The sequence below is a fragment of the Cherax quadricarinatus genome, chromosome 81 (genome assembly GCF_038502225.1).
Source record: "Cherax quadricarinatus isolate ZL_2023a chromosome 81, ASM3850222v1, whole genome shotgun sequence".
Classification (NCBI taxonomy): domain Eukaryota; kingdom Metazoa; phylum Arthropoda; class Malacostraca; order Decapoda; family Parastacidae; genus Cherax; species Cherax quadricarinatus.
The window spans coordinates 114,884-140,000 of NC_091372.1; the positions used below are offsets into that span (position 1 = coordinate 114,884).

The window sequence follows — 25,117 nt, forward strand, 5'->3', positions numbered from 1 at the left end:
GTGGGACCCACCATAACCTCTCTGTAATAATAATAATAATAATAATAATAATAATAATAATAATAATAATAATAATAATAATAATAATAATAATAATAATAATAATAATAATAATAAAGGACGGGAGTAATGGGCTAGTAACCCCTATTCCTGTGTAAATTACCAAAAATAAAAAGAAGAAAAACTTTATAAAACTGGGATGTCTGAATGTGTGTGGATGTAGTGCAGATGATAAGAAAGAGATAATTGCCAGTGTTATGAATGAAAAGAAGTTGGATATTCTAGCTCTAAACACAGCAAAACTGAAGGTGGTAGGCGAGTTTCAGTGGGGAGAAATAAATGGGATTAAGTCAGGAGTATCTCAGAGAGTTAGAGCTAAGGAAGGGGAAGCAATAATGTTGAAGGATCAGTTACAGAACGAGAAGAGGGAATGTAAATGTATAAATTCAAGGAGTATGTGGAGTAAAATAAGGGTCGGATGCAAAAAGTGGGTTATAATGTGTTTATGCACCTGGAGAAGAGAGGAGAGAGATTTTGGGAGATATTAAGCGAGTGTTTAGGAAGTTTTAATCCAAGTAAGAGAGTAGCTGTGGTAGAGGACCTAAATGCTAAAGTTGGTTATAGAGGGTGTGGTAGGTAAATTTGGGGTGCCAAGTGTAAATGATAATGGGGGCCTTTGATTGAACTTTGTATAGAAAGGAGTTCGGTAATAGGTAATACATATTTAAAGAATGAAAAGGGATAAATAAGTATACAAGATATAGAGTGTAATGACAGTAGTTTGTTAGACTGTGTGTTGGTAGACTTGATGGATGTACATGTTTATAGAGGGGCCACAGATATATGAGATTATTTTTTAGTTGTAGCTACAGTGAGGGTAAAATTAGATGGGAAACAAAGAGAATGGCATCAGCAAGAGAGGTGAAGGTTTATAAACTAAAGGAGTAGGAGGAGGCAGTTAGGGTAAGATATAAACAACTGTTGGAAGATGGGCTAGTGACAGTATAGGCAATGAGGTTGAAGAGGTATGGGGGGTAGATTTAAGAAAGTAGTGTTAGAGTGTTCAGCAGAAGTTTGTGGTTACAAGAAAGTGGGTGCAGGAGGGAAGAAGAGTAGTTGGTGGAATGATGAGGTAAAGAGAAAACGTTAGCATATGAGATGTTTTTACAAAGTAGAAGTGACGCTAAAGTATATGGAGAGAAAAAGAGTTTAAATCTGAAACCAAGACAATAGTGCATAAATGCTCACAATAAAGCTAACAGAATCCTTGGCTTCATAGCAAGGAGTATAAATAACAGAAGTCCTCAGGTTGTTCTTCAACTTTATATATCTTTGGTTAGGCCTCATTTAGATTATGCCGCTCAATTTTGGTCACAGTATTACAAAATGGAGATAAATGCACTGGAAAACGTACAGAGGAGGATGACAAAGATGATCCCATGTATCAGAAACCTTCCCTATGAGGATAGACTGATGGATAGCCCTGAATCTGCACTCTCTAGAAAGGGGGAGAATTAGGGAGGATATGATTGAGGTGTATAAATGGAAAACAGGAATAAATAATGGGGATGTAAATAGCGTGCTAAAAATATCTAACATAGACAGGACTCACAGCAATGGTTTTAAATTGGAAAAATTCAGATTCAGGAAGGATGTAGGAAAGCACTGGTTTGGTAATAGAGTTGTGGATAAGTGGAACAAACTCCAGAGTACCGGCATAGAAGTTAAGACGTTGTGTAGTTTTAAAAATATGTTGGATAAATACCTGAGTGGGTGCGGGTGGGTGTGAGTTGGACCTGACTAGCTTGTGCTACTATGTCGGATGCAGTGCTCCTCCTGACTGACTCGACCAGATCAATTCATTGGCTTAAGCTAGTGGGAGAATTGGACCTGCCTTAAATAGGCCTGTAGGCCTGTTACAGTGTTCCTTCTTTCTTATGATCTTAAGAGAGTGGTGAAGGAATGTAATAGGAGAGCAAATGAGAAAGTGGGTGAGATGCTTTCAACAGATTTTGCTAAGAATAAGAAAAATATTTGGAGTGATATTAATAAGTTAAGAAAGCCTTTGGAAAGAATGGATTTGACAGTTTAAAATAGGAGAGGAGAGGTATTAGATGGAGAGTTGGAAGTATAGGGAAGATGGAGGGAATATTTTGAGGTACTGTTCATTGTTGATGAAGCTAGGGAAGCTGGGATTTCATGTATTGGGCAGGGAGGAATAACATTTGTAGGGGTGAGGAAGAGCCAGTTGTGAGTGTGGGGAGGTGTGTGAGGCAGTAGTAGAATGAAAGGGGGTAAAGCAGAAGGGATTGATTGGATGAAGATAGAAATGTTAAAAGCAAGTGGGAATATAGTCTTGGAATGGTTGGTGCTTTTATTTAATAAATGTGTGGAAGAGGGGAAGGTACCTAGGGACTGGCAGAGAGCATACATAGTACTTTTGTATACAGACAAAGGTGACAAAGAGAGTGTAAAAATCATAGGGGAATAAGCCTGTTGAGTATACCCGGTAAAGTGTATGGTAGAGTTATTATTGAAAGAATTAAGAGTAAGACGTAGAGTATGATAACAGATGAACAAGGAGGCTTTAGGAAGGGTAGGGGGTGTGTGGACCAGGTGTTTACAGTGAAACATATAAGTGAACAGTATTTGGATCAGGGTAAAGAGGTTTTTGTTGCATTAATGGATTTTGAAAAGGCGTGTGACAGGGTGGATAGGGGGACAATGTAGCAGATTACTGAAAGCAGTTAAGAGTTTTTATGGGGATATTGAAACTCAGTTTAGAGTATATAGGAGAGAGAGAGATTATTTTCTGGTAAAAGCAGGCCTTAGACAGGGATGTCTTATGTCACCATGGTTGTTCAATATATTTATAGATGGGGTTGTAACAGAAGTAAATGTTCGGGTGTTGGCAACAACTGTGAGATTAAGAGATAAAGACTCTTAACACAAAGTGAGAATTGTCACAGTTGCTTTGTGCTGATGACACTGTGCTTTTGGGAGATTCTGAAGAGAAGTTGCAGAGGTTGGTGAAATAGTTTGGAAGGATATGCAAAAGAAGGAAATTATAAGTGAATGTAGGAAAGAGCAAAGTGACAAGGATATCAAAAAATTTAGACAATGAAAGACTGGATATCAAATTGGAAGGAGGGAGTATGGAGGAAGTGAATGTATTCAGATATTTGGAAGTGAACTTGTCAGCGGATGGTTCCATGAAGGATGAAGTGAATTATAAAATTGATGAGGGGGAAAAAGGTGAGTGGTGCACTGAGGAGTCTGTGGAGACAAAGAACGTTATCCATGGAAGCAAAGAGTGGAATGTATGAGATTATAATTAAGTTTATTCAAGTATACACAAATACATAGATTATCATACATAGCAGCATATGTGTAGAGAACCTGGGATAACCCCAAAAAGTTAGCCGAATTGACTTATTTCCATTGGAGTTCTTTTATTATTCTATTATTATACTATAAAGGAGATATATCAGGAATAAGGTAAATGAGCTATTTATATTTACATGTGTGTTAGCTAAAAAAATAAAAAAATAATTCTCCCTTTCTGTCGCTACAATCATTAGACACCTTTTGGCACTCTTCTTGAACTGGTTCATGCTATGACTGGCTTTGACATGTGCGGGCAGTCTGCTATAAACTCCAGGTATACAATAAAAGGTGTTTGAAGCCTGGCCACTGACTGTGGGCACTACAAAGTTGTGCTCTCTCCCCCTAGTACTATGATTGCTTTGGTTCCCAACCTTGACAAAATTGACAGCAAGATATTCTGGACACTGTTCGTGAGCAATTTTATAAACATGATTTAGCTTCAGTTGTTTTACTCTGTCTTCAACATTCAGCATATCCAACTGCTGTAATTCATCCTGGCCTACATGTTCTCTTGGTCCCAGCCCCAGGATGAATCTTACCATTTTGTTCTGGGTGATTTGTAGTTTATCTTTCAGTTTTTTTTTTTTGTCAAGGCAGAGTACCATGAAGAACCAGCGTAGTCCATATGACACTGTATAAGGGCTAGACATAGGGTCCTGCGAGCCTCAGTAGGTAGACACTGTGCTTGTCTATACAGGAACTTCAGTCTGGCATTCGCTTTCTTTACTACACTGTTCCCTATCAATTCTCCTGACATACATGGGTCAAAGGGGATTCCCAGATATTTTACTGATGAAACCAAAGTGATGGGCTCCCCATTACACTGGACATTAAAATTATTTACCCTTCTCGGTTTAAGTTTCGTGCCAAAGAGTATGGCTTCAGTTTTCGCGAGATGTAATGATAGTTTGTTGTCTACTAACCACTTGCTGCAGGACTCCAGTTCCAGTGTTATTACATTAGCTATATCTTGTGGGTCTTTACCTGACACTAACAGAGCACTGTCATCTGCATACAGTAGGAGTTTGCACTTGACACTAATGGCATGTCTTTTGCATAACATAGGAATAATAAAGGACGCAGAATACTACCTTGGGGATCTCCACAACCTATCATCAGGGGTTCTGATTCTGTTTTGTTGATTTTGACAATTTGTGTCCTGTTGTTAAGGTAGGACTTAAACCAGTTTACAGAACCTATACCGATAGGTAGCGTGACAGTGTCAGCGTGCCTCGTTGTGCTCCGGGTTTTCTGGTGTTTTCACTGTGGCTCTTACGTGCTAGAACTTTAATTTGTGTCATCAATCCTATACGATACATCCCTCTAGCGCCTGGAACCAATCTTGGGCGGAAAACATTATATAGTGAGTCAAAAAAGGAGAATTAGTGTGCACTACCTAGCAGAGTTTACTGCCAGAGGGGAATCATAGGCCTGTGTCCCGTGTGAAAAAAAATAATAATAATTGAACTTTGCGTCAGAGGAAAGAAAGTCTCCCTGATAACATTGAGTATACATAGTGTATAGTGTATACTACAGTGGCTCCCTAGTATATTGATGATAAAGGCTAAAGTGTCATTTGAAAACAGGTGAATTTGTAAATGAAGTGATAAGCCTATAGAGGCAGGTGCCAGAAGTCGCCAGAAACTTACCACAGGTCAGCTGTTTTTAATAATCTTCCTGGCTTGCTAGTGTACTCGCATATAATCTAGTGATACCAGTGAATAGCAGAATACAGTGTTGTAGTAGCAACTAACCAGTATTATAATGGTACTTAGTGGAGTGGAGTGACTTTCATTAGTTTCTTTTTTCTTGAGATACCAGACGTATACTGTGAATTTCATATAACCTGTAGTTACCAGCAGTCGCAATATACACAACGAGAAGCAATTATTACTACAGAAAAAGCGTCCTTCCTCCAAAATTTGCACCAGTCAACTATAGTGATAATATAGCATTTATTGTGGTGGAGACGAAAAAAAAATAGAAAAGCTAGATACAGCGATTGATAAACAAGGGTGGAGGTCGACCGTTCGTCATTGTAGGAGCAGCCAGCAGTCACCGGTTCTTCAACACGCAAGTTATACTTTTGGATCAATCAAATCACATATTACTCAGGTATATAATTTCAAGTAGATCCTTCATGTGTTAGCTCAAATCACCGACCAGTATGGTTTAAATAAGTGACCAACTGATCAGATCAGATAGACTGGTCCGAACCCTTGACTGGTCCGAACCCTTGACTGGTCCGAACCCTGGACTGGTTTCAAACGGTTTCGTTGTGCACTACCTAGCAGGTTATTAATAGAATATTCAAGAGGTTGCTAGTAGAATTGCAGTAAATCAACCATTCAAATCATTATGAAGCTGTGTGTAGTCTGTGGTCAGTCAAACAAACGGGCTTCCACATGCATAAATTGTCATTTTTGTGGAAATTGGTGTCACGCCCCTTGTGCAGATATCCAAGAACTAGCTACAAGCAGTATTAAAACAGGGAAGTGTTTTTGGGTATGCCCAAATGAGATAAATCTGTGGACTAAAATCACAAGGGTATTAAAAGAGGTCAACATCAAAGCTGCTTTCATAGAAAACCTGGAAGCTTTCTACAACAGATGGGAACATAAAAAGTCTGGGCTGAATGGTACTGCCCTTGATACTGGCCATGTAGTCAGAAACTGTAAGGCTGGAGATGATGTCCTGGTAGTCAGTAAATGGGGGGCTGATAGTGCTGTCCTGGGAGACAGTAATGGTGAAGCTGGAGGTGCTGTCCTGGGAGACAGTAATGGTGAAGCTGGAGGTGCTGTCCTGGGAGACAGTAATGGTGAAGCTGGAGATGCTGTCCTGGGAGACAGTAATGGGGAAGCTGGAGATGCTGTCCTGGGAGACAGTAATGGTGAAGCTGGAGATTTTGTCCAGGTAGTCGGGAATTATACGCAGGAAGGAATACATATAAATGACCTCATAGGGGACAGGAGCCATAGTAGGGAAACAAGTGTAGTCAAAGATAAGATAAAACCAATATTGCAAACTAGAAATACCGCAGGAAATAGCAAACAAGAGGACTCCACTAGCAATAGTGAGGATATATTACCAAAAACAACTGGTGGGAGCTCCATTGTTGGTGCTAGGGAGGATAGAAGTAAGACAGGGAAACATGCACCAACAGGGAATACAGTCACAGAAACCCAAGGCAAACGGAAACCAAGCCTGTGCACATACTATGCACTCGGTATCTGCTGGCATGGGAAATCTGGAAAAACAGATGGGACGTGCAACTATGACCACCCTAGAAAATGCCATGCCCATATGACAACAGGAAAATGCAAACTCCCTTCCTGTAAGCTTTTTCACCCTGAACTGTGTACCTCTTCAGTACAGGAAAGACTGTGCTATAACTTAAATTGCCAGGCATACCATCTAAAGGGGACAAAAAGATACAAAACATCCAGGCCATGGGAAAACCTGGGTAGCCACAGCCACTCAAGAGGGAGAGGTTTTTTAGTGCCAGGAAGGAAAAAAAACTGGCAGGAAATGGCAGAAATCGTACACCAAATCCAGTCATTCCTGGAGTGGAACCACAGTCGATGGCCTCCACTCCAAACCAACAGATACAGATACTAATGCCGGAAAAAAATTCCCCTCCCCCAGTACCAACAATACCACCAGTCCGATAACATTCTTCTTTGCAAATATACAGGGTCTAAAGCCAGCAACAAACAACAAAATACCTTTCATCCGTGGACTGCTTGCAGAGGCAAAGGCAATGTTCGCGGCTTTCACTGAGACCCACATAAAGGATCACTTGGACAACGAAATATGGATCCCAGGTTACAACCTATACAGATGTGACAGAGTGAACAGGCAAAAGGGGGGGGGGGTTGGCCTGTACATTGCAGAGTCACTTGTTTGCACAGAACTGCTAAATGCCTCAAATGATGTAGTGGAAGTTTTAGCAGTAAAGGTCGAGAACCAAAACCTAGTCTTTGTGGTAGTCTACAAGCCTCCGGATGCAACATCCCAGCAATTCCAGGAACAGCTGTTAAAAATTGACCACTGTCTGGAAAACCTTCCAGCTCCTGCACCCAACATCTTGCTCCTGGGGGATTTCAACTTAAGGCACCTAAAATGGAGGAATATAGCAAATAATATTGTTGCAGTAATAACACCAGGAGGCAGCTCTGATGAAAACTCACACTCACGCGAGCTTTTAAATCTCTGCACAAAATTCAATTTAAACCAGCAAATAATAGAGCCTACTAGACTGGAGAATACACTAGACCTCATCTTCACTAACAATGATGATCTGATAAGAAATGTCACCATATCAAAAACAATATACTCAGATCACAACATAATTGAGGTTCAGACATGTATGCATGGAGCCCCAGACCGACATAATGAGACTAGTCACGAGGGAGCATTCACCAAATTCAACTTCAATAACAAAAACATAAAGTGGGATCAAGTAAACCAAGTCCTAACCGATATAAGCTGGGAAGATATACTAAGCAACACAGATCCCAACTTATGCCTAGAACAGATTAACTCGGTGGCACTCGATGTATGCACAAGGCTTATTCCTCTAAGAAAAAGGAGGAGTAGATGTAAAACAGAAAGAGAAAGGCGCTCCCTTTACAGGCGACGGAAAAGAATAACAGAGCGGCTAAAAGAGGTCAATATATCTGAAATGCGTAGGGAGACACTGGTCAGAGAAATAGCAAGCATCGAACTTAAGCTAAAAGAATCCTTTAGGAGTCAGGAATCGCGGGAAGAACTAAAAGCCATAAATGAAATCGAAAGAAACCCAAAGTATTTCTTCTCCTATGCCAAATCAAAATCGAGAACAACGTCCAGTATTGGGCCCCTACTTAAACAAGATGGGTCCTACACAGATGACAGCAAGGAAATGAGTGAGCTACTCAAGTCCCAATATGACTCAGTTTTTAGCAAGCCGCTAACCAGACTGAGAGTCGAAGATCAAAATGAATTTTTTATGAGAGAGCCACAAAATTTGATTAACACAAGCCTATCCGATGTTATCCTGACGCCAAATGACTTCGAACAGGCGATAAATGACATGCCCATGCACTCTGCCCCAGGGCCAGACTCATGGAACTCTGTGTTCATCAAGAACTGCAAGAAACCCCTATCGCGAGCCTTTTCCTTCCTATGGAGAGGGAGCATGGACACGGGGGTCGTCCCACAGTTACTAAAAACAACAGACATAGCCCCACTCCACAAAGGGGGCAGTAAAGCAACAGCAAAGAACTACAGACCAATAGCACCAACATCCCATATCATAAAAATCTTTGAAAGGGTCCTAAGAAGCAAGATCACCACCCATCTAGAAACCCATCAGTTACACAACCCAGGGCAACATGGGTTTAGAACAGGTCGCTCCTGTCTGTCTCAACTATTGGATCACTACGACAAGGTCCTAAATGCACTAGAAGACAAAAAGAATGCAGATGTAATATATACAGACTTTGCAAAAGCCTTCGACAAGTGTGACCATGGCGTAATAGCGCACAAAATGCGTGCTAAAGGAATAACAGGAGAAGTCGGTCGATGGATCTATAATTTCCTCACTAACAGAACACAGAGAGTAGTCGTCAACAGAGTAAAGTCCGAGGCAGCTACGGTGAAAAGCTCTGTTCCACAAGGCACAGTACTCGCTCCCATCTTGTTCCTCATCCTCATATCCGACATAGACAAGGATGTCAGCCACAGCACCGTGTCTTCCTTTGCAAATGACACCCGAATCTGCATGACAGTGTCTTCCATTGCAGACACTGCAAAGCTCCAGGCGGACATCAACCAAATTTTTCAGTGGGCTGCAGAAAACAATATGAAGTTCAACGATGAGAAATTTCAATTACTCAGATATGGTAAACATGAGGAAATTAAATCTTCATCAGAGTACAAAACAAATTCTGGCCACAAAATAGAGCGAAACACCAACGTCGAAAACCTGGGAGTGATCATGTCGGAGGATCTCACCTTCAAGGACCATAACATTGTATCAATCGCATCTGCTAGAAAAATGACAGGATGGATAATGAGAACCTTCAAAACTAGGGAGGCCAAGCCCATGATGACACTCTTCAGGTCACTTGTTCTATCTAGGCTGGAATATTGCTGCACCTTTCAAGGCAGGTGAAATTGCCGACCTAGAAAATGTACAGAGAACTTTCACGGCGCGCATACCGGAGATAAAACACCTCAATTATTGGGAGCGCTTGAGGTTCCTAAACCTGTATTCCCTGGAACGCAGGAGGGAGAGATACATGATTATATACACCTGGAAAATCCTAGAGGGACTAGTACCGAACTTGCACACGAAAATCACTCACTACGAAAGCAAAAGACTTGGCAGACGATGCACCATCCCCCCAATGAAAAGCAGGGGTGTCACTAGCACGTTAAGAGACCATACAATTAGTGTCAGGGGCCCGAGACTGTTCAACTGCCTCCCAGCACACATAAGGGGGATTACCAACAGACCCCTGGCAGTCTTCAAGCTGGCACTGGACAAGCACCTAAAGTCAGTTCCGGATCAGCCGGGCTGTGGCTCGCACGTTGGTTTGCGTGCAGCCAGCAGCAACAGCCTGGTTGATCAGGCTCTGATCCACCAGGAGGCCTGGTCACAGACCGGGCCGCGGGGGCGTTGACCCCCGGAACTCTCTCCAGGTAAACTCCAGGTAATAGCTTGAAGTTACTTACATAATATATTGTGGTTTACAGTATCGAAGGCCTTTTGTAAGTCTAAAGTTACCATTCTTTTGAGGTTTCCTCTCGACATTTCAGTTCTCACATAATGCATCAGATTAATTAAGGAGGTGTCGGTTGAGTAAGATCTTCTAAAGCCCAATTGATAGCTATGGAGAATGTTGTACTTAACTACTTGACAGTACACCGCCCTCTCTAGAATTTTGGATATTACACTGAGTATACTAACAGGCCTATAGTTGCTGACATCAGACTTACTATTTTTCTTGAAGACAGGAGTAACTCTGGCCTCCTTGAACCCCTCCGGTACAGTATTAGTGGTGATGGACAAATTTATTATGTGAACAATGGGGACTGGCAATTCAGAGGCACCATCTTTTAGGAACTTAGACGAGATGTTATCTGTGCCGGTGCTCTTAGTTGGGTTTAGTGGTACCAACACTCTTACATGGATGTGAAGCATGGGTGGTGAATGTTGCAACAAGGAGAAGGCTGGAGGCAATGGAGATGTCGTGCCTGAGGGCAATGTGTGGTGTGAATATAATGCAGAGAATTTGTATCTTGGAGATTAGAAGGTGTGGGGTTACTAAAACTGTTATCCAGAGAGCAGAGGAAGGGTTGTTGAGGTGGTTTGGACATGTAGTGAGGCTGGAGCAAAATAGAGTAACTTGGAGGGCATATGAATCTGTAGTGGAAGGAAGGTGGGGTAGAGGTCGTTCTTGGAAAGGTTGGAGGGAGGATGTAGAGAAGGTTTTGTGTGCGAGGGGCTTGGACTTCCAGCAAGCATGCGTGAGCAAGTTAGAAATGAGTGAGTGAAGACAAATGATTTTTTTTTATGACGAGTGTGAGCAAAGTAACATTTATGAAGGGATTCAGGGAAACTGGTTAGCCAGATTTGAGTCCTGGAGGTGGGAAGTACAGTGCCTGCACTCTGAAGGAGGGGTGGAGAAATGTTACAGTTTTTAAACCGTAGTGTAGGCACGTCTCTAGCAAGACAGTGATGGAGTGGACAATGATGAAAGTGTTTCTATTTTATTTGGGTCACCCTGCCTTGGTGGGAGATGGCCGATGTGTTAATAAAAATAGAAAATAATAATAATAATAATAATAATAATAATAATAATAATAATAATAATAATAATAATAATAATATTCTTTATTTCTTCCAGTACATGTAGAAGGTATACAGACCATAGCTGACATCAGTGACATACTACTATATAGAAAATCCCTTGTTATGCAGAACATTTCCCGCAAATTAGGTCACATTTGTCCCAGGATGCGACCCACACCAGTCGACTAACACCCAGGTACCCATTTTACTGCTAGGTAAACATGAACAGCAGGTGTCTTATGGAAACACGTCCTAATGCTTCAGCTAGTACCGGGATCGAACCCCAGACCTGAGTGTGGGCGCCGAGTGTGCTACCACTCGAGGTACTGTGTATATAGTCGGATGAATCTTGTTGTAGGCAGGTGGCCTAGTAGTTTACGCGCTGTCCTCGAGACTTAAGAAATCGTAATGACACGATTGCAAATAAACCATACCCCCGGCCGGGATTGAACCCGCGGTCATAGAGTCTCAAAACTCCAGCCCGTCGCGTTAGCCACTAGACCAGCTAGCCACAATAAGATTCATCCAACTAGGTATATTTCTACACCATAGGAAAGTTAGCACAGGCACCTCTGTGACCACAAATGCTGGAGTTTTGAGACTCTATGACCGCGGGTTCAATCCCGGCCGGGGGTATGGTTTTTCCTCGAGATTTACGACTCACTTGCCATGAGTTCTAACCCCACCCGTACAGTGGTTTCTAAGAATAACTTTTAAGAATCTCAGCATAGAGTCAGTCCCCTCCCTTTATATAAGATATATCAGGCCCATCTTGGAGTATGCAGCACCAGTATGGAACCCGCACCTGATAAGCTTGCTAAGAAACAAGGAAAACCTCAGGCCCGGTGGCCTGGTGGCTAAAGCTCCCGCTTCACACACGGAGGGCCCGGGTTCGATTCCCGGCGGGTGGAAACATTTCGACACGTTTCCTTACACCTGTTGTCCTGTTCACCTAGCAGCAAATAGGTACCTGGGTGTTAGTCGACTGGTGTGGGTCGCATCCTGGGGGACAAGATTGAGGACCACAATGGAAATAAGTTAGACAGTCCTCGATGACGCACTGACTTTCTTGGGTTATCCTGGGTGGCTAACCCTCCGGGGTTAAAAATCCGAACGAAATCTTATCTTATCTTATCTTATGCAGTGAGGCTTGATCCATAATTAAAGTGACGTACGAGAAGAAAATAACAGAATTGAATCTGAAGACTTTGTAAGACAGAAGAAACCAAGGGAGATATGATAATAACGTACACAGTATTCACGGGAGTTGATGGGTTAGACAGGGACAGGCTCTCGTAAAGGTGAGAAAAAATTACTCAGGGGCACAACTGAAGGCTAAAGTCACAGATGAGACACAGGGATATCAGGAAGTATTTTGTCAGCCTCGGGGAGGTCAGTAAGAGGAATAATCTCGACGATGAAGTGGTGGAGGCAGACTTCGTTACATAACTTCAAGAGCAGGTATGATAGGACCCACGAGGATACAAGGGAGTATATCTCAAGTGAAAAGTTGAAGGGCGGGACCAGGAACTAGAACTCGACCCCTGCAATCACTTACAGGTTAGTGTATTTTGGTGAGTAGAGAGAGGAGCAGGAACACTTGCAAACAGATCAACGTGAACAAAGAATGTTGGACTAAGTTCCATGATGATTTCTGATCAAACACCTGCGTCCCTTTGGACACTGCAAACTTGTTTCCCTTCCGTAGGGCCCACCAGGCCTGCCACCTCACAAAAACAAACGTACGAACGTGTACTTACTTATTTGTGGTTGCATGGGTCGTTGTAGCTCCTGGCCCCACCTCTTCAGTGGTTGTTACTAGGTTCACTCTCTCCCTGCTCCAAGAGCTTTATCACACCACTTACAGTTGTGTCTCCACTACATCACTCTCCAGATTGTTCCAATTCCTGACAACTCTCTGACTGAAGAAGTGCTTCCCAACATCCCTGCTACTCATCTGAATTTTCAGCTTCCAGTTGTGACCCCTTGTTTGCTGTGTCACATCTCTGGAACATTCTTTTCCTATCCACCTTGTCAAGTCCTCTCTTTATTTTGTATCTTGTTATCATGTTCCCCCTATCCTTCCTGTCTTCAATTGTCGTCAGCTTGATTTCCCTTAACCTCTCTTCATAGGACATACCCCTTAGCTCCGGGACTAGTCTTGTTGCAAACCTTTGTACTTCTCTAATTTCTTGACGTTCTGGCCAGGTGTGGGGTCGATACTGATGCTGCATACTCCAATATGGGACTGACTTACACGGGGTATATAGAGTAAAATGTCGAAATGCTGTTCTTAGGTTTGCTAGGCGCCCATATGCTGCAGCAGTTATTTGGTTGATGTGCGCCTCAGATGTGCCCGATGTTATACTCACACCAACCTTTTCCTTGAGTGAGGTTTGTGGTCTCTGTCCCCTTAGACTGTACTCCATCTGCAGTCTTCTTTGCCCTTCCCCAATCTTCATGACTTTGCACTTGGTGGGGTTGAGCTCCAGGAGCCAATTTCTGGACCAGGTCTGCAGCCTGTCCAGATTCCTTTGTAGTTTCACCTGGTCCTCGTCCGATTGAATTCTTCTCATCAACTTAACATCATCTGCAAACAGGGACACTTCCGAGTCTATTCCTTCCGTCATGTCGTTCACATATACTAGAAACAGCACCGGTCCTAGGATTGACCCCTGTGGAACCCAACTCGTCACAGGAGCCCACTATCACACCTCGTCACGTACCATGATTTGCTGATGTCTTCCCAACAGGTATTCCCTGATCCATTGCAGTACCTTCCCTGATATACCTGCCTGGTCCTCCAGTTTATGCACTAATCTCTAATGTGGAACTGTGTCAAAAGCCTTCTTACAGTTCAAGAAAACACAATCTACCCACCCCTCTCTCTCTTGTCTTACTGCTGTCACCCTGTCATGGAACTCCAGTTGGTTTGTGACACAGAATTTCCCGTCCCTGAAACAGTGCTGGTTGTCGTTGATAAGCTCATTCCTTTCCAGGTGCTTCACCACTCTTCTCCTGATAATCTTCTCCATGACTGCTTATTTTGCATGTCAATGACACTGGTCTATAGTTTAGAGCATCGTGTCTGTTTTGTTGTCTTCCATACCTTTCGATAGATGTGTTGAAGATTGTTGTTAGTGGCACACATAGCACCTCTGCTCTCTTTCTCAGAACCCATGGAGAGATGTTATCCAGCCCCATCGACTTTGAGGTATCTAGCTCGCGTAGCAACCTCTTCACATATTCCTCGGCTGTATGCATTGTGCCCAACACTTGATGATGTACCCCACCTCTCTGTCTTGCTGGAGTCCCTTCTGTCTACTCTGTAAACACTTCTTTGAATCCCATGTTGAGTTCCTCACATACTTCTCGGTCCTTTCTTGTGATCTTCCTTCCTTCCTTCCTCAGCCTGATTACCTGGTCCTTGACTGTTTTCCTCCTGATGTGGCTGCTATGTCATTTTAGTATTGTCGTTGGGCCTCCCTTCATACCTGTGCATATTCATTTCCGGCTCTACGACTGCTCTCCTTATTCTCCTGGGTCCTTTGCCTTCTATACTTCTTCCACTCTCTTAGTTTTGGCGACTCTACGCCTTTGGGTGAACCAAGAGCTCATCCTGGCCTTCTCGTTATTTCTGTTACCCTTAGGTGTGTTCTCACCTAGTTGTACTCACTCCTAGTTTGGTTGCAGGGGTCGAGTCATAGCTCCTGGTCCCTCCTCTTCACTGGTCGCTACTGGGTCACTCTCCCTGAACCATGTGCTTTATCATACCTCTGCTTAAAGCTATGTATGGATCCTACCTCCACTACATCGATTCTCTAACTATTCCACTTCCTGACTACTTTATGGCTGAAGAAATACTTCCTAACATCCCTGTAATTCATCTGTGTCTTCAACTTCCAACTGTGTCCCCTTGTTGCTGTGTTCTATCTCTGGAACATCCTGTCGTTGTCCACCTTGTCAGTTTCTCTCAGTATTTTATATGTCGTTATCATGTCCCCCCTATCTCTCCTGTCCTCCAGTGTCGTCAGGTCTATTTCCCTTAACCTCTCCTCGTAGGACATACCCCTTAGCTCTGGGACTAGTCTTGTTGCAAACCTTTGCACTTTCTCTAGTTTTTTCACGTGCTTTGCTAGGTGTGGGTTCCAAACTGGTGCCGCATACTCCAATATGGGCCTAACGTACACAATGTACAGGGTCCTGAACGATTCCTTATTAAGATGTCGGAATGCTGTTCTGAGGTTTGCTAGGCGCCCATATGCTGCAGCAGTTATTTGGTTGATGTGTGCCTCAGGAGATTTAACTGGTGTTATATTCACCCCAAGATCTTTTTCCTTGAGTGAGGTTTGTAGTCTCTGGCCCCCTAGACTGTACTCCGCCTGCGGTATTCTTTGTCCTTCCCCAATGTTCATGACTTTGCACTTGGTGGGGTTGAACTCCAGGAGCCAGTTGCTGGACCAGGTCTGCAGCCTGTCTAGATCCCTTTATAGTTCTGCCTGGTCTTCGTCCGAATGAATTCTTCTGATCAACTTCACATCATCTGCAAACAGGGACACCTCAGAGTCTATTCCTTCCGTCATGTTGTTCACAAATACCAGAAACAGCACTGGTCCTAGGACTGACCCCTGCGGGACCCCGCTGGTCACAGGTACCCACTCTGACACCTCGCCACGTACCATGACTCGCTGCTGTCATCTTGTCAAGTATTCCCTGATCCATTGTGTATGTGTGTTTGTGTGTGTGTATGTTAAATATTCGGAAGAACAATACAAGTAACATATACCATCCTTTTTAACCCAGAATATACACACTGAGCGCTGTGTATGTCCAAAGATATATTTTTCCAGCAAAAAGAAACTGAAAGGTTTATTTAATCTCTATTTTGAAGACCAAAGTATTCTTGACTGGTGATGATCACGTGACTAGCAGGATTAATGACCCTCTGTAGTAAATAAATCGGAAATGGAAGGATGAGTAGAGGTCCCAAAAAGAGTTGTAGGGAGGATGTAAAGGAGGTTTTGAGTGCTATGGGGTTGAACGTCCAGGAGGTTTGAGTGAAGCTGTTAGATCAGAGTGAGTGGACGCAAGTGGTTTTAGGAGTTTCCATGCTGTTGGAGTGTAAGCAAGATAATATTTATGAAGGAATTCAGGGAAGCCTGTTAGCCGGACTTGAGTCCTGCTGGTGAAAAGTACCATGTCTGCACTCTGAAGGAGGGATGGCGATGTTTCACTCGATGTCTGCATTCTGAAGGATGGATGGCGATGTTTCACTCATAGGATCGATAAAGACATGAAAGCAATATAAAGCAATTCTTTACTGACAACGTTTCGCTCACGCAGTGGGCTTTATCAAGTCACAAACAGATCTGTTTGCTACTTAATAAAGCCCACTGTATGAGCGAAACGTTGTCAATAAAGTATCACCTTATACTGCCTTCTTTTCTTCGTCTCTTTGGTATTTTACACCAAACATCTCCATTTTGGAGAGTCATTCAGACTCCTATGTCTGTACACTTTTTTTTTTTTACACAGGGTTTGACAAGGTTAAGGATCCCTAGCTTTATTGACAAGCTATTTACAGGTTAAGGATCCCTAGCTTTATTGGCAAGCTATTTACAGGTTAAGGATCCCTAGCTTTATTGACAAGCTATTTACAGGTTAAGGATTCCTAACTTTATTGACAAGCTATTTACAGGTTAAGGATCCCTAGCTTTATTGACAAGCTATTTACAGGTTAAGGATTCCTAACTTTATTGGCAAGCTATTTACAGGTTAAGGATTCCTAACTTTATTGACAAGCTATTTACAGGTTAAGGATTCCTAACTTTATTGGCAAGCTATTTACAGGTTAAGGATTCCTAACTTTATTGACAAGCTATTTACAGGTTAAGGATTCCTAACTTTATTGGCAAGCTATTTACAGGTTAAGGATTCCTAACTTTATTGGCAAGCTATTTACAGGTTAAGGATTCCTAACTTTATTGGCAAGCTATTTACAGGTTAAGGATTCCTAACTTTATTGACAAGCTATTTACAGGTTAAGGATTCCTAACTTTATTGGCAAGCTATTTACAGGTTAAGGATTCCTAACTTTATTGGCAAGCTATTTACAGGTTAAGGATTCCTAACTTTATTGGCAAGCTATTTACAGGTTAAGGATTCCTAACTTTATTGGCAAGCTATTTACAGGTTAAGGATTCCTAACTTTATTGGCAAGCTATTTACAGGTTAAGGATTCCTAACTTTATTGGCAAGCTATTTACAGGTTAAGGATTCCTAACTTTATTGACAAGCTATTTACAGGTTAAGGATTCCTAACTTTATTGACAAGCTATTTACAGGTTAAGGATCCCTAGCTTTATTGACAAGCTATTTACAGGTTAAGGATCCCTAGCTTTATTGACAAGCTATTTACAGGTTAAGGATTCCTAACTTTATTGACAAGCTATTTACAGGTTAAGGATTCCTAACTTTATTGGCAAGCTATTTACAGGTTAAGGATCCCTAGCTTTATTGACAAGCTATTTACAGGTTAAGGATCCCTAGCTTTATTGACAAGCTATTTACAGGTTAAGGATTCCTAACTTTATTGGCAAGCTATTTACAGGTTAAGGATTCCTAACTTTATTGACAAGCTATTTACAGGTTAAGGATTCCTAACTTTATTGGCAAGCTATTTACAGGTTAAGGATTCCTAACTTTATTGACAAGCTATTTACAGGTTAAGGATTCCTAACTTTATTGGCAAGCTATTTACAGGTTAAGGATTCCTAACTTTATTGGCAAGCTATTTACAGGTTAAGGATTCCTAACTTTATTGACAAGCTATTTACAGGTTAAGGATCCCTAGCTTTATTGACAAACTATTTACAGGTTAAGGATCCCTAGCTTTATTGACAAGCTATTTACAGGTTAAGGATTCCTAACTTTATTGACAAGCTATTTACAGGTTAAGGATTCCTAACTACAAGCTATTTACAGGTTAAGGATTCCTAACTTTATTGACAAGCTATTTACAGGTTAAGGATTCCTAACTTTATTGGCAAGCTATTTACAGGTTAAGGATTCCTAACTTTATTGGCAAGCTATTTACAGGTTAAGGATTCCTAACTTTATTGGCAAGCTATTTACAGGTTAAGGATTCCTAACTTTATTGGCAAGCTATTTACAGGTTAAGGATTCCTAACTTTATTGGCAAGCTATTTACAGGTTAAGGATCCCTAACTTTATTGACAAGCTATTTACAGGTTAAGGATTCCTAACTTTATTGACAAGCTATTTACAGGTTAAGGATTCCTAACTTTATTGGCAAGCTAAGAGTTGTTACCTACATCAGCTCATTTGAAAGCATTTTTATTGTTATGAGACATACAAGTAGGGAACAGGATGAAATTGAAGCCATCTGTGGGCCAGCATTTTCATTTGATCAACTGACTTTATCTCGTTGACGTCATTATGCTGTACGAATGTGTTTCATACTGGAGTCATCCTGGGTATGTATGTATGATCTCAGATGGTTTAGAAAGACACGTAAGCAAACCAACTTGTCGGTATTTATTACCAAGGTTTATACCATGATCTCAGATGGAGTGATGTTCTGGAGAAGGGTACAGCCAGAGTGAAGTTGCTGCTTTCTGCCCGTCTTGTGGTATAAAAGCTTGTTTGACGCTGTCCTCGAAGTGGATCCAAGTGTGGTACTTTGACAATATTGGCCTTGTACTTCTGGCAATACAGCTATTGAACGAATAATGGTGACTGTGTTTCCTCTTAGATCACTCTTCTTTGGTGGAACATATCCAGTGTTGAAAATGTTTCGTAAAGGAGTATACAAATCACAAAAAATGGTTTGTGTTGCAGGTGTTGCGTGACCTGGCTGGTTTAACTTTGCACTTCCTCACACGCAAGTAATAAACCACGCTACGGGTGGGGTTAGAACCCATGGCAAGTGAGTAGTGAAGCTTCAGGCCAGTGAGTAAACCACTGGGCCACTATAAATGCACCTAGTTGGATGAATCTTATTGTAGCCAGCTGGCCCAGTTGTTTACGCACTGGCTTGGAGTTTCACGACTTGATAAATTAGACACATATGCAACACTTGGGTATCTTAAAGATACCCAAGTGTTGTACATGTGTCTAATTTATCAACTTGTCGATTCTCTGACCCATTCATCTAGTTTCATGACTCACTTGCCAAGGATTCTAACCCCACCCATATCCTGATTTGCTTGTAATCTTGTTATTACGATCTTCTGAATGAAATAACAGCAAGAACAATAACAATAATAATAATAATAATAATAATAATAATAATAATAATAACAATAATAATAATAATAATAATAATAATAATAATAATAATAATAATAATAATAATAATAACAATAATAATAATAATAATAAAAATAATAATAATAATAATAATAATAATAATAATAATGACAATAATAATAATAATAAAAATAATAATAATAATAATAATAATAATAATAATAATGACTAATAATAATAATAATAATAATAATAATAATAATAATAATAATAATAATAACAATAATAATAATGACAATAATAATAATAATAATAATAATAATAATAATAATAATAATAATAATAATAATAATGACTAATAATAATAATAATAATAATAATAATAATGAGAATAATAATAATAATAATAATAATAATAATAATAATAATAATAATAATAATAATGACACTAATAATAATAATAATAATAATGACAATAATAATAATAATAATAATAATAATAATAATAATGACAATAATAATAATAATAATAATAATAATAATAATAATAATAATAATAATAATAATAATAATAATAATAATAATAATAATAATAATGACAATAATAATAATAATAATAATAATAATAATAATAATAATAATAACAATAATAATAATAATAATAATAATAATAATAATAATAATAATAATAATAATAATAATAATGACTAATAATAATAATAATAATAATAATAATAATAATAATGACAATAATAATAATAATAATAATAATAATGATAATAATAATAACAATAATAATAATAATAATAATAATAATAATAATAATAATAATAATAATAATAATAATAATAATAATAATAATAATGACTAATAATAATAATAATAATAATAATAATAATAATAATGACAATAATAATAATAATAATAATAATAATAATAATAATAATAATAATAATAATAATAATAATAATGACAATAATAATAATAATAATAATAATAATAATAATAATAATAATGACAATAATAATAATAATAATAATGACAATAATAATAATAATAATAATAATAATAATAATAATAATAATAATAATAATAATAATAATAATAATAATAATAATGACTAATAATAATAATAATAATAATAATAATAATAATAATAATGACAATAATAATAATAATAATAATAATAATAATAATAACAATAATAATAATAATAATAATAATAATAATAACAATAATAATAATAATAATAATAATAATAATAATAATAACAATAATAATAATAATAATAATAATCATTATATTACAGGTTCTGTCGGTAATAACAATGACGTGCGCGTGTACGGTTGGTACTGCACGACTCAGCATATTCGTGCTGCCGGGAGCGTGGAGGCTGCGAGTGGTGGTGTTCACTGCAGTGTTCACCATCCTCACCACCACCATACTTCTCCTACTTCACCTCTCCTCCCTCGTGCACTCACTCACGCTACGCTGGGATAAACTGGTCAGTCTCTTACCTTATTACACTAACACATTTTTCTCTGCATATATATAAACAATACTTGAAAGTGCAAACATTATTTGCATAAAAATCAAGATTTATATTGGTTACAAAACTGTGTGGTAAATGTTACAATGTTGATAGTGAAAAATGTTTATAAATTAAAATGTTTATTATAGTTATATGTTTATACAGAGTATTTCAGGCTGATTGACATTATATCTTCTTCTTCTTCTTTTTCTTCTTCTTCTTCTTCTTCTTCTTCTTCTTCTTCTTCTTCTTCTTCTTCTTCTTCTTCTTCTTCTTCTTCTTCTTCTTCTTCTTCTTTTTTTTTTTTTTTTCTTCTTCTTCTTCTTCTTCTTCTTCTTCTTCTTCTTCTTCTTCTTCTTCTTCTTCTTCTTCTTCTTCTTCTTCTTTTTCTTCTTCTTCTTCTTCTTCTTCTTCTTCTTCTTCTTCTTCTTCTTCTTCTTCTTCTTCTTCTTCTTCTTCTTCTTCGTCTTCTTCTTCTTCTTCTTCTAATAATAATAATAATAATAATATTAATAATAATACCATTAATATTTATTAATAATAATTGTTGTTCCTACAAGTACATGATACAATTTATACAGACCATAGTAGTATACTTTTCTTCTGTGTGGCTCGGAAGTAACACCTAGGTGTTACTTCCGGTCTAGGTGTTACTTCCGGTCTAGGTGTTACTTCCGGTCTAGGTGTTATTTCCGGTCTAGGTGTTACTTCCGGTCTAGGTGTTACTTCCAGTCTAGGTGTTACTTCCTGTCTAGGTGTTACTTCCGGGCTAGGTGTTACTTCCGGTCCAGGTGTTACTTCCGGTCTAGGTGTTACTTCCGGTCTAGGTGTTACTTCCGGGCTAGGTGTTACTTCCGGTCTAGGTGTTATTTCCGGTCTAGGTGTTACTTCCGGTCTAGGTGTTACTTCCGGTCTAGGTGTTACTTCCGGTCTAGGTGTTATTTCCGGTCTAGGTGTTACTTCCGGTCTAGGTGTTACTTCCGGTCTAGGTGTTACTTCCGGTCTAGGTGTTACTTCCGGGCTAGGTGTTACTTCCGGTCTAGGTGTTACTTCCGGTCTAGGTGTTACTTCCGGTCTAGGTGTTACTTCCGGTCTAGGTGTTACTTCCGGTCTAGGTGTTACTTCCGGGCTAGGTGTTACTTCCGGTCTAGGTGTTACTTCCAGTCTATGTGTTACTTCCGGTCCAGGTGTTACTTCCGGTCTAGGTGTTACTTCCGGTCTAGGTGTTACTTCCGGTCTAGGTGTTACTTCCGGTCTAGGTGTTACTTCCGGTCTAGGTGTTACTTCCGGTTTCTCCTTCGCCCGGACATAGGTGTGAAATTTCAGTTTTATGCTAATGACCCTGATCTCACCCTCGACCCCTCCCCTTCGACCCCCACCCCACCCATGACCCCCGCCCGCGTCCCCCGCGCGCCCCCCCGCCTCCCCCCGCCCGTGCCCCCGAGTCCTCCCGCGAGCCCGCCCGCACGGCCACCCGCGCCCGCGCCTTCTGCAGCGTCCGCCGGATCGCCCCCGCTCCCCGATTTTTTTCCGATTTTTTTCGAATTTTTTTGTGTTCTCTATCTCCTCGGATCAACACCCTCCCCCACACCTCCCACCATCCACTTCTACCCTCTATGTCCATATATTCCTGCTCCATCTCCTCGGATCAAGTTTTCAAATTCCTCTATGGGTACCCCTCTCACCATCCACTTCTACCGCAAATATTCCTGCTCTACTTCCTTGGATCAAGACCTCATCCCCCCAAATTTTCGAATTTTCTTATGATCTCTAACTCCTTGGATCAAGATTTACCCTCTATCCCCCCCACACCTCCCACCATCCACTTCTACCCTCTATGTCCAAGTATTTCTCCTCCACTTCCTTGGATCAAGACCTCATTCTCCCCACACACCACTCTCTAAACCCAATATTCCTGCTCCATCTCCTCGGATCAAGTTTTTGGGTTCCCCCTATGGGGGTAAGCATTCAAAATGGACTTCCCTACGGGGCATGGTACTTTCTCTTAATACAGGTCTAAACAAGTGTGACGTCACCCCACCTGTGTTTACTCAGCGGTCAGTGACGTCACGTGATGACCTCACACACACACAAGCCAACAGGAAGAATCAGGTCTGTCACCATAACCATTTTTTGGGCTCCCAGACTCGACAACAACACCCACATCCCACAACCCATAACTTATAACCTTTTATTTTGGCATCTCTAGTTCAACAACAACACCCACAACCCACATCATTTTCACTCTTAACCAGGATAACACAAATAATTCCACATTTGGTTAATACCCACAACAATCCACAATTTTTACATAATACAACAAAAGCTAGACTCTCCTTAAGTCTAGACTTGGCAAATCTTATCTGATTTACCTTGAGATTAAAATCTCAGGTCAGACTCACCAAGTAACCTTCTCTCTCTAACTCAACACCAACATTCACTTCTACCATAGAGAGAATTTAAGCCTAGATATGCTACTCAATCCAATCTTTTAAAATATATTCACACAATACCTTTAATTTCAGTAAAATTCCCATGTTTAATAAAAATTCTAATTCAATCCTCTTCTTACCCCTTCTCCCCCCCCAAATGTTACCCCTTCTCCCCCCCAAACCTTACCCCTACTCCCCCCCAAACCTTACCCCTTCTCCCCCCCAAACCTTACCCCTTCTCTCCCCCAAACCTTACCCCTTCTCCCCCCCAAACTTTACACCTTCTCCCCCCCAAACCTTACCCCTTCTCTCCCCCAAACCTTACCCCTTCTCTCCCCCAAACCTTACCCCTTCTCCCCCCCAAACTTTACACCTTCTCCCCCCCAAACCTTACCCCTTCTCTCCCCCAAACCTTACCCCTTCTCCCCCCCAAACTTTACACCTTCTCCCCCCCAAACCTTACCCCTTCTCTCCCCCAAACCTTACCCCTTCTCTCCCCCAAACCTTACCCCTTCTCTCCCCCAAACCTTACCCCTTCTCTCCCCCAAACCTTACCCCTTCTCCCCCCCAAACCTTACCCCTTCTCCCCCCCAAACCTTACCCCTTCTCTCCCCCAAACCTTACCCCTTCTCCCCCCCAAACCTTACCCCTTCTCCCCCCCAAACCTTACCCCTTCTCTCCCCCAAACCTTACCCCTTCTCCCCCCCAAACCTTACCCCTTCTCCCCCCCAAACCTTACCCCTTCTCCCCCCCAAACCTTACCCCTTCTCTCCCCCAAACCTTACCCCTTCTCCCCCCAAACCTTACCCCTTCTCCCCCCCAAACCTTACCCCTTCTCCCCCCTAAACCTTACCTCTTCTCCCCCCCAAACCTTACCCCTTCTCCCCCCAAACCTTACCCCTTCTCCCCCCCAAACCTTACCCCTTCTCTCCCCCAAACCTTACCCCTTCTCCCCCCCAAACCTTACCTCTTCTCTCCCCCAAACCTTACCCCTTCTCCCCCCCAAACCTTACCCCTTCTCCCCGCCCAAACCTTACCCCTTCTCCCCCCAAACCTTACCCCTTCTCCCCGCCCAAACCTTACCCCTTCTCCCCCCCAAACCTTACCTCTTCTCTCCCCCAAACCTTACCCCTTCTCCCCGCCCAAACCTTACCCCTTCTCCCCCCAAACCTTACCCCTTCTCCCCCCAAACCTTACCCCTTCTCCCCCCCCAAACCTTACCCCTTCTCCCCCCCAAACCTTACCCCTTCTCCCCGCCCAAACCTTACCCCTTCTCCCCCCCCAAACCTTACCCCTTCTCTCCCCCAAACCTTACCCCTTCTCTCCCCCAAACCTTACCCCTTCTCCCCCCCAAACCTTACCCCTTCTCTCCCCCAAACCTTACCCCTTCTCTCCCCCAAACCTTACCCCTTCTCCCCCCAAACCTTTACCCTTTTACACGCCCAAACCTTACCCCTTCTCACCCCCAAACCTTACCCCTTCTCTCCCCCAAACCTTACCCCTTCTCTCCCCCAAACCTTACCCCTTCTCCCCCCCAAACCTTACCCCTTCTCTCCCCCAAACCTTACCCCTTCTCTCCCCCAAACCTTACCCCTTCTCCCCCCCAAACCTTACCTCTTCTCCCCCCCAAACCTTACCGCTTCTCCCCCCAAACCT

The 25,117-nt window shown here is 41.2% G+C and overlaps 1 protein-coding gene across 1 annotated transcript in view; it reads left to right on the forward strand.

Moving 5' to 3' along the window:
- The window catches only part of LOC128699929 (uncharacterized), a 186,346-nt gene that overhangs the window by 24,460 nt on the left and 136,769 nt on the right, over positions 1-25,117 (forward strand). Inside the window, exon 2 of the mRNA XM_053792775.2 lies at positions 20,808-21,002. Within this exon, the coding sequence (XP_053648750.2) occupies positions 20,808-21,002 (195 nt within the window). The remainder of the gene's footprint in view (positions 1-20,807; positions 21,003-25,117) is intronic.